At 34.9% G+C, this 10,321-nt stretch overlaps 1 protein-coding gene across 1 annotated transcript in view; it reads right to left on the bottom strand.

The window, feature by feature from the left end:
* Positions 1–5,478: 5,478 nt before the first annotated feature.
* The window catches only part of LOC108781684 (uncharacterized), a 6,987-nt gene continuing 2,144 nt past the window's right edge, over positions 5,479–10,321 (bottom strand). Inside the window, exon 2 of the mRNA XM_018549737.1 lies at positions 5,479–5,546. Within this exon, the coding sequence (XP_018405239.1) occupies positions 5,479–5,546 (68 nt within the window). The remainder of the gene's footprint in view (positions 5,547–10,321) is intronic.

Raw genomic sequence — 10,321 nt, 5'->3', positions numbered from 1 at the left:
AAATAACGCAACGCAGTGGTAGCGTTCGTACAAATATCAACAAGGAGAAACGCGCGCGACCGGAGCGTCCTTTTGGGGCATTTGGGGGGGGGGGGGTTTTTGCATAGTTTTCTCCAATAATAAAAGTAATTACGACAAAACGACAATACAGTATCTATAAATATTATTCAACTTACAATAACGTTTAAATTTAATTTCAAATTGTAATAATCTCACAATTATAATTAAAAGTAATGAGCAATACAAAATTTTGTATTGTTAAATATTTATTTACAAAATATTTTAATTTATTTTTGGAGGGGGGGCTGCGCAACACAACATTTGTCGACGAGGTATCTTGTAACCTGCAACCGAAAGCACAATAATATAAAAGTGTTAGGTTATAGCGCTACAATGCCAGTTGGAAGGATAACGGAATTCAATCCAGATACCGATGATTTCGAATCTTGGACAGGTGTCCTTACAAATTATCTACTAGCGAATGATATTGATGGAATCAAAGGAGATGCAGCTACGAAAAAGAAGACAATAGCAATCTTATTAGCATCAATTGGCGTGTCAACGTACGGACTTCTTTAAAGTTTAGTTTCGCCAGCCAAACCAGAGGAAAAAACATTCGTAGAGCTTATTAAAAGTACTCAGGATCATTATAAATTGGCACCAAAGTCAATTGCGGAGAGATATAAGTTCTATAAACGAGTTCAACAGCTAGGAGAGTCAATAAATGTCTACTTTCCTGAGCTACGTTAAATAGGTGTAACATGTAAGTTCACAGATTTAAATACGCCATTAAGAGATCAACTTATTGCAGGTATTCGTTCTGGAACGGCATAAAAACGTTTATTTCTTGAGGATGACAACCTAACCTTAGATAACGCTGTCAAGATTGCTACTAGTCAAGAAGCGGCTGATAGTAGTACTCAGTTAATACGGCATAATAGTAGTCCTACTGCCATTACAAACCAAACTAATAAGTTTAAATCGTCGTCATCTAAACAACCTCAATATGCAAATAAGAACATTGCCAAAATAAAACAATGGAAGTCAACATGTTCCGGTTGCGGAGGAAAACACATGAAGAAAGATTGCCCACACATGGATGTTGTTTGTCATCGTTGTAATAAATCCGATCACTTTGCATGTTAATGTCTATCGCAGCCTAAAAGTGTTGGAGGAGAAAGGAAACATAAAACAAATCAAATTAAAAATGTCAAGCAATTATTGCATGATAGTCCTATCATGATTAACGTCCGCTTGAATGGAGTTTCGACAAATTTGGAATTAGATACTGCATCAGGTACTAGTTTTATCACATTCAATACATGGAAAAAGTTAGGCTGTCCCAAACTCTACCCGAGCAACATAAGTTTTAAAACATACACTGGGCAAAAGTTCGAGTCAAGAGGAACGTTTCTTTGCACCATTGAATACAATCAACAGACATTCATTCTCTGAAGGATCTTGTCTTTTTGGCCGCGATTTTTTAAGGAACATTCAAATGGACTAGACAGAAATTAAAAAACAATGTTCTCAGATATGTTGCATTAGCAATGAACTGTCACTGAATATGTTGTTAAAAGAATATAGTGATGTTTTTGATCAACCAAATTATCAAGGGTTTTAAAGCCAAGTTAATGCTTAAGGAAGATGCTATTCCTCGTTTCTTTAAACCATGTTCCGTTTTATTTGCATTGCAAGACAAGGTAGACAAAGAACTTGAAAAAATGGAAAAATCCGGTGTCATTAGTCGTATTGAAACATCGGAATGGGTTTCGCCATTGGTGGTAGTACTGAAGCCTAATGGAGCGGTTCGCATCACTGGAGATTTCAAGCGCACCATAAATGATCAATTGCATATTCAGCAATATCCCCTTGCAAGAGTTGATGAAATACTCGAGAAGATTTCAAACTTTTACTAAATTGGATGATCCAGATGCATTTCATCAAGTGGAAGTAGAAAAGTTATGTAAGAAGTATTTAGTCATAAATACTCATCGAGGCCTCTATAGGTATAACGTGTTACCTCAAGATATTGCATCGTCGCCGGCAATTTTTCAAGAGTTAATGGACAGAATGCTCAAAGGAATTCCGATGACAGGATCATTTGTAGATGACATAATTTCTACCGGGAAAAACGACGAAGCTCATTTGCAAAATCTCAAAATGATATTCTAACGTATGAGAGAATGGAATTTTCGTCTATCAAGAAAAAAATGCATATTTATGCAACAATCAGTCAAGTTTCTTGGACAAATTTTATGTGTAGAAGGTATCTGTACTGACCTGGAAAAGGTGGAATCAATTATATCTATGAGAGAGCCCAGAGATGTAAAGAAAGTAAAGTCCTTTTTAGGTTTAATAAACTTTTACAGTAAATTTATTAATAATTTATCACATACTCTCTCTGTGAGCCGCTGAATAGATTAACGCGTGATGGCGTTGTTTGGAATTGGAATAATCAATGTTAGGAAAGTTTCAAGAAAATAAAAAAATCCGTTTCGAGCGCCCTTGTGTTAGCTCATTATAAACAGAATGTTCCTATTGGCATAGCATGTGATGCATCATCTGTCGGCATTGGAGTAGTTTTATTTCATCATCACGAAGACGGAAGTAAACAACCGGTTTCCTTTGCCTCTAAAACATTATCATCTGCCGAACGTAATTATTCCCAAGTGGAGAAAGAAGCTCTAAGTATTGTATTCGGAGTAAAACGCTTTATTCAATATTTATATGGACATTGCTTCATACTGATCACAGATCACAATCCACTACTCGCAATATTTAGTCCAAATCGTGATCTACCGTCTCCAGCTGCAACTAGATTACACCTTTGGGCTATGTACCTATCTAGTTTTTTGTATGATATTAAGTATCGCAACACTCATCATCATAGTAATGCGGATGCATTGTCACGTCTACCACTCGATATTAACAGCCAGTAGACATTATAGTAGAAGAGGAAGTCAAAGCCATTGTAAAGGAACACACCCAATATCTTCAAGCTTAATAAAGCTGAAAATTAGTCGCGATATAACATTGTCAAGTTGTTGTACCTCTCGGTGCAACAAGATATTAATTTGAGATTCGATCCGCTCAAAGGGTTGGAACCCACGAGGAAAACGAGGAAAGTGGTCGAGGTCGTAGAACAAACACTCACTGCACCACACTTTTATTAAAATAACCCCTTTTTATTTATTATTACACTTTACAATTTCGAGTGGTTATTACCACTGATTACATTTAACCCTTTATTTAATTATTATAATTACCCGATTGAATGATTACACTTTGGTTGCTTATGTTACAATTCGAATAGTTGGTTACAATTGTCGAATTGATTTAATTAAAGAACATATTCGGGTTAAAGGCCTCGCTCGTGACTTAGACCGGTCGGCGACACTCGTTAGCGCGGATATAATATGACTCGGTTCTCGCGGCGCGCGTAACGTATCGTTACGTTTAGGTGTTTGACAAGACTCTTTCGCCGGGCCTTAGACCGCCGAATATATAGGCGTCGCGGAGTCACCGAACTGGCGGCATTCGTGCCGTGTGCAATGGGGACTTCGTCCTCTTGCATTTCGGCAGTTCGTTGGCCTGTCGAAATGCAAGATTTGCTTTTTATTGATAATTGTTCGATGTGCGTGCGGTCGTTGCTTGCATTTGATCAGTGATCGTTGTCCGCACGCGTTATGGAATTTGCAGCCTTGCATTTCCGCAAGTCGTTGCTATGCCGAAATGCAAAGGTTGCTTTGCAGTAATAATCTTGCATTTCCGCCAGCTCGTTGCTAGGCTGAAATGCGAGACTTAATTGTGGTAGCACTTGCGGGCTACAACAAAGTGTTATTCGTTTCATTAGAGGAGGTTGACCAATTAAGCAATCTCAGCAGATAAACTGAAACCCTACTTCATTCATCGAGATGAATTATTAGTAGAACAAGGAATTGTTATGTGGAGTATACGAGTCATTGGCCTGGTTTACATCGTGAAAGAATTGGTACGCTTATTAAATGTGTTTCATGCATTTACATCGCCATTTGTATCATTTGATACGCGTATCAGTTTAGTACGATACTCCTTTTGATACGCTCGTACCAAAATAATCCGACAGCGTTTATATCGTGAGTACTAAATGTTTATAGTACGAATTTTATACGAATATAGTACCTGATACGCGTATCAAGTACACGATGTAAACCAGGCCATTGTTCCTGAAGCATTGCGTCAACAAGTCTTAGAACAATTACATGAGACCCATTCTGGAATTGTTCGAATGAAGTCGTTAGCAAGAAGTCATGTATGGTGGCCAGGAATAGATAAAGACATCGAATCACTTGTAAAATCTTGCACGTCATGTGCAGTCAGTCATGACAATCCTGCCACAGCACCGCTTCATCCCTGGTCATTTCCTGAAAAATCATGGCAACGTTTATACATAGATTTAGCGGGTCCTTTTCTTAACAGTATGTGGTTAATAATTGTAGACGCTTATAGCAAATGGCCAGAAATATACAATTTGGGAAAAGACACATCGTCACTGTTATTCAGTGTATACGAGAGAGTATTGCATTATGGTATATGGAGACACTATAGTCTCTGCAACGGTCCCCAATTTGTATCAAGAGAATTCGAGGAATTCTGCAAAGGAAACGGCATTCGTCATACTAAGTCAAGTGCTTACCATCCTCGAAGTAATGGGGAAGTCGAACGATTCATTCGAACGTTCAAAAGTTGTATGAAACGAAGTAAACATGCACAAAAAGATAACTTAGAACTGTGTAATTTCTTGTTCAATTATCGGATCACAGTTCATACAACTACAGGTCTAGAATATACAAGTTTCAAATTTAAGAGAGAAGGAGATGTTGTATACAAGGCTTTAGAGGGCGCGACTGTTCGAGATATCGAGATATCGAGGCAGATAGCGATAACTAGAAGGACAGAGAATAATCTTGACACGTTGCTTAATTACTTTTTGTATTGTACAAGTTATTATTAAATATATTATGCACTTATTTCAGTAGTAATTTCAGTAGTAATCTCAGTAGTAATCCTCAAGTGTAGTTCATTTGGCGCGAAACACAACACACATGATAGTTCTGATACATTAATTCTCAATTCTATCTTTTTATTTTATTCTCCTAAACGCCTTTCAACATAAGGGTGCTAACCTATCAGAATGTATCACTTTATTCTTACATTTACTTGACTTACGAATACAATATACAACGTCACTTGCCAACTGAAAATGCAGTTTTCTCTCTATTTACACTCTATTAACAAACATTACCTGCTAGTTGGTCGAAGAAATCGTCTATACGAGGTAATAAACATTAGAAAGAAGCATAAATGATGTAAAAGAAGAATAATTATTCATTTTTATTTATTATAATAAATTTTAATTATACATAGTGTGTTCTACCTGTGATATAACTTCTAGTTCGTTATTGTATTTTCTAATGTTCAGTATTAAGAACTTTATTATGATTTCTCTTTCTTGGTGATAGTGTCCGAACGGTGCTTTTCCAGTATGTCTACATTGATATTCTCTAAAATATTTTAACATAATACATTTATTATTGAAAGATAATGCAATGGAAGTGAATATGTATGAAAATGGTTTAAATTGAAGGCCTTTAATCTTTCGTTAGTCAAATTTCTAATTTTTGTTTGAACTTCTGGTTTTGAGTTGGTTATACCAAGTTGAATTCTACCTTTAAAAACCCATGTAGTACTATTATTTAAATTCTACTAAATTAAAAGTAAAACCCATGTGGTACTATTCTAATTGAAGCGTTTGAAGGAATAAGGGCGTATCTCGAAAAACAACGAAATGAGATATTCGCGTTTAAAGTTTTATTTTATCGAAATAACAACCAGAACAGTATAAACGGGGTTTGAACCAAGATGTTTTGGATATTTTTAACATCATACAATAAAACTACACTAGTTAAACATGCCCGTTTCAACTCGATAAAAAATAGGACCCGAATAAAAAATCAATTTTATACGCCCTTTTTAGTTAAAACGGGGATACTCGGCAGAAAATTTAGAAAATAACAAATACAGACATATGAAATTGTATTTCGAACTTTATTATAAATCTTTACAGAATATTTTATCAATCTATAAGGTTTTTAAATTACAAATAATCAACAAAAACTAGAAATGACATATTTTTTAGTTTCTTAACAATCGTCGTATTTTCTTTGCATTAGCTGGATCCAAAAATGTCAAAAGACTCTCGACATCCTTAATTTTTGTTGTTTTCAGGTCAACTTTGGAAACAGGCTTAAACTCAAATTCTTGTGATAGATCCGTTTTATTTCCGTAAGAAAACATATCATAAACTGTATCATAACTTTTCGCCGCAAATATTTTTTTATTCTCATATTTCAATACTTTATACGATTGAATTTTGAATTTCAAACTCTTTTTGTTTGATTTCGGAACGGAAAGTCCTAAATTTTTGAAAACTTGTTTCCAATCTTTTATTAATAAAGCGCCATTGACAACTTTAAACGGTTCAGGATGTTTGCGACAATTTCATAAGACATGAAGGTATTCCTGCACACTTTCTACTGTACTCTTTTTCTTAAGTATTTTGCTATACTTTGCAAAGTTGCGGTTACATTGATTGAAAGAGTGACCTCGTACCGGAAATACATGTACGATTTTGATGTCCAAGATTGCGGATAACCAGACGCAAAAAGATGTAACCACACTATTTTTGTTTTGTCCGCCGCATCCATCAGAAAAAAGTATTATTTCAGTAAAATTCTCTTCTTTTGCTAGACACTTCGACAGAAAATGATATACGAAAGAACACACTGTATTTGAATCTTTTTTAGATTCATTCTCTAGAAAATAATAGAACGTGCTAGTATTGTCATTATGGTAATGAACGTTAAATATATACTGCCACAGAACTCGTTTGTAAAACTGACTGATTACATTTAATTTTGGCAATGGCAAATTTTGAGCGTAATCAAATTCCACTATTAATTTTCTTTTATTTTCTTGATTACAGAATGATATGTATTTCTGTTTTAATTTTTGATAATCATGAAAATCTTTGACGTGCAATTCATACATTGCTTTACATTGATCGTCACTATATTGTTTCAACTTGATCTTACATTCCGTACAGTAGTCACATACATCCGTTTTAGGTAAAGAGAATGAATATTTATAGGATTTAAAGAAATGATAATAACTTGTATAAGATATGTTTAAAGTTTTGCTAGTTTGTTTTTTGTAGTACTCTTTGAAATACGTGAAGAGCATTGTCACATTCAAGCATGGATTTTCAAAGAACCTTCTGTCACTTTTTTCTCTGGCATAATGCGATTTTCTTGAAGGAAATGTCTTTAAATGTTCTGCAGCTAGGTCAAAAATGTCACTTTTGATTTTTTTTGGACGATTTTCATGTTTTCCTCGAAGGTCTGTTATTAACGAACCTGAACGGATCTTTTTTTGTAACACGCGCACTCTTTTATGACTAATTTGATACATTTGCAATAAAAACTTTTTGCATACAGATATGGAAATACCTTCCACTTTAATCGTATACCTCCACGTGTCACGAATTTTTGATCTTACTGGATTCGTTGTGTGAGTTTTAGTCTTCTTCCATGACAAACAACCACTAAGATATCCATCTTGGAGTTCTTTATTACCATACTCATAGAAAGACGTGAATAAATTTTCCTGCTTCTCAACAGTAACACTCTCAAAGCATTTTCTTACGCAACATGATTCAACACATTTGAATGATTATCCGTCAATTTGTCGCGAATTTCGCGTTTCATATGGAAGCCCCGAATTTTTGAGTTTTTTAGAGTTACGACACAATGAATTCCTCCTTTTTCTTTTTTGGTTCCTAGGACTCGACATCTTATCAATACCATAAAATAATCCATACTAAAACGAAATATGTTGTTCAGTAAATGACCTACACAGGCTGTTGACATTCATATCTTATTTTTGTTGTTCAGAATTAGAATGTAAATAAAGCTTCTTACGGGTTGTTTACGTTGTTTCTACAACAACGTATTTAGAGTACGATTGAATATATTCACCTAGTTTATAAACAATTTTGGTTTTAAGGAAAAAGGGCGTTTCTCGAAATATGCCCTTTTTCCTTAAATCAATCATTCTACAGCCAATTGCAGTGATATCGCCTTCAAACTTTCACGACTTATATATATTTTGATAAGAAGATTAAAAAAATATATTTTAAGGAAAAAGAGCATTTCTCGAGATACGCCTTAAGGTAAATGTCCCAGTTTGTGACCATATAAGAAAATCGCATGAGTTAATACGAATGAAAAATACTCTAGAGTGATTAAAATTAGGAATCAATTATACCGAACTCAAGATTAATCATTTTTGTATCGAAAAACATGCTTTACTGGGGTTGTAAACATAATCTAATAAATATAAAAGAATAAATAGCAAACTATGTAAATGTAGACATTAGTGACCGCTTGATTTTAATTTTGCCCTATTTGTGACACCACGGTTAGTGACTGGTGCATTGGATCGAATGTATCACCATGTGTCATTTAGTGACCGACGCACATAATGCAATACACACGATATCCTACTAAGTGACCTAGCCAAAAGTAATAGCATTGTCGCCAAAATTTTCCTTCAAGCATACATCGAATATTTCCGTTTATTCGTCCAAAATGTAACTCATACGTGTTTAGAAACATATAGAGATGAGTATTAATTGTTATCTTTTTGAAAAAAGCAGCGAAATTTAATGTTATAGCTAGTTCTCTTGAGACAATCACAGATAGAAACATGCGTGTTTTATTGAACCGATTTGTCATATTCACTTATATATTCAAAATTACCAACCTTTTTCAGAAATCACACATAGCACAATATTTATTGACTTGTTCACTAAAACTTTATCACAAAAACTGTTTATGAACGTTTGTCTACGACAATATGACACAGCTATGATTTTGCCGTGACAAACGCCATCTCTACCAACGTGGCGACAACAACGTGCTCGATCTGCACTTAATGACGATACGGGCACCTTATTTCACATTTTCACGAGTTATCTGTTAACCAAATATCACTACATCACATATCAAAACGATGGATTATTAATTGAAAAACGTAATAAATATTGTTTTCAGAGATAAATTACTTGAAATTTCTGATTAATTACATAAAAGTCTTATAGTGGTCACAAACAGGGTCATGGTCACAAACTGGGACATTTACTTTATTCCTTCAAACGCTTCAATATTTATTTGAACTTCCGGTTTTGAGTTGGCTATACTAGTTAAATTTTACCTTTAAAAATACTACCATGAAATACTATTAATTAAATTCTACTAAATTAAAAAGTAAATCCCATTTGGTACGATCTTTATAAACTTACCTTTTTCAAAAAAAAAAGGTAAAAGAAAACGCTAAGAGTGGGTGCTGCTGGTCAAAAAACCATTTGGGCCAGTTTCACCAATGCCAAATACTTAATCGACTGTAAAACTGACTAATCACATTTACTGTTTAGTAGAACCATATCTGGAGACACGGTAGTGTCTCGGCGCTAAGCCAAGCGCGCGACACTGCCGTGCCTCCTTTACGCGAAACGGAGAATTTTTCGGGGTCAGGATGATCAGATCTCAGTAACGGCTGAACCGATCAAGTTCTACATACGCTCAATCGACAGGAAATACTTAAATTATATGATAAAAGTGCTTTCATTTTTTCTCTACGTGCCCTACGAGCGGAGATATCACGACGCAAAGTCCGGATCTGTAAATTTTCACGTTTTATATTTTTAAGATACGTCGTCATTGTCAACGTCGTCAACCAGAGAAAATGTCCATCTCGTTTTTTCGATAATAGAGGGCCTTCGACTTTATGTGTTATCTCACTCTATCTGTTGATACGTAAGGTATCCCTGTCGGGAATTCTTATAGACCTTTTTTTGTTTGATACACTTTATATTTTCTCGTACAAAATAGAAGGACTGGACTTTCAACGACGCTGCTCAACGAACATCTTCTTACGTACAAAACTCTAACTCTCTGCGCACCATACGCTGCGCACTATAACTCACTTATCGATCGATCGATCGCTTGCTCCGTCGCTCGCTCTACAATAATTTTGTAACGCTCCGCAACACTATCTATTATCTCACTCTATCTATTCTATATCTAACCAGCAGACCAGTGTTGCATTTGCATGGTGTATCATCACATATGACACGCGCGCAGTTTAACTCTTATAATTAAAAATAAAATATTATTCAATATAAAATAAAATATTTATTAATAGTATATATATATATATA

This window comes from Cyphomyrmex costatus, unplaced genomic scaffold (assembly GCF_001594065.2).
Source record: "Cyphomyrmex costatus isolate MS0001 unplaced genomic scaffold, Ccosl1.0 scaffold872, whole genome shotgun sequence".
NCBI classification, from domain to species: Eukaryota; Metazoa; Arthropoda; class Insecta; order Hymenoptera; family Formicidae; genus Cyphomyrmex; species Cyphomyrmex costatus.
This window is presented reverse-complemented; position numbering and strand designations above follow the sequence as displayed.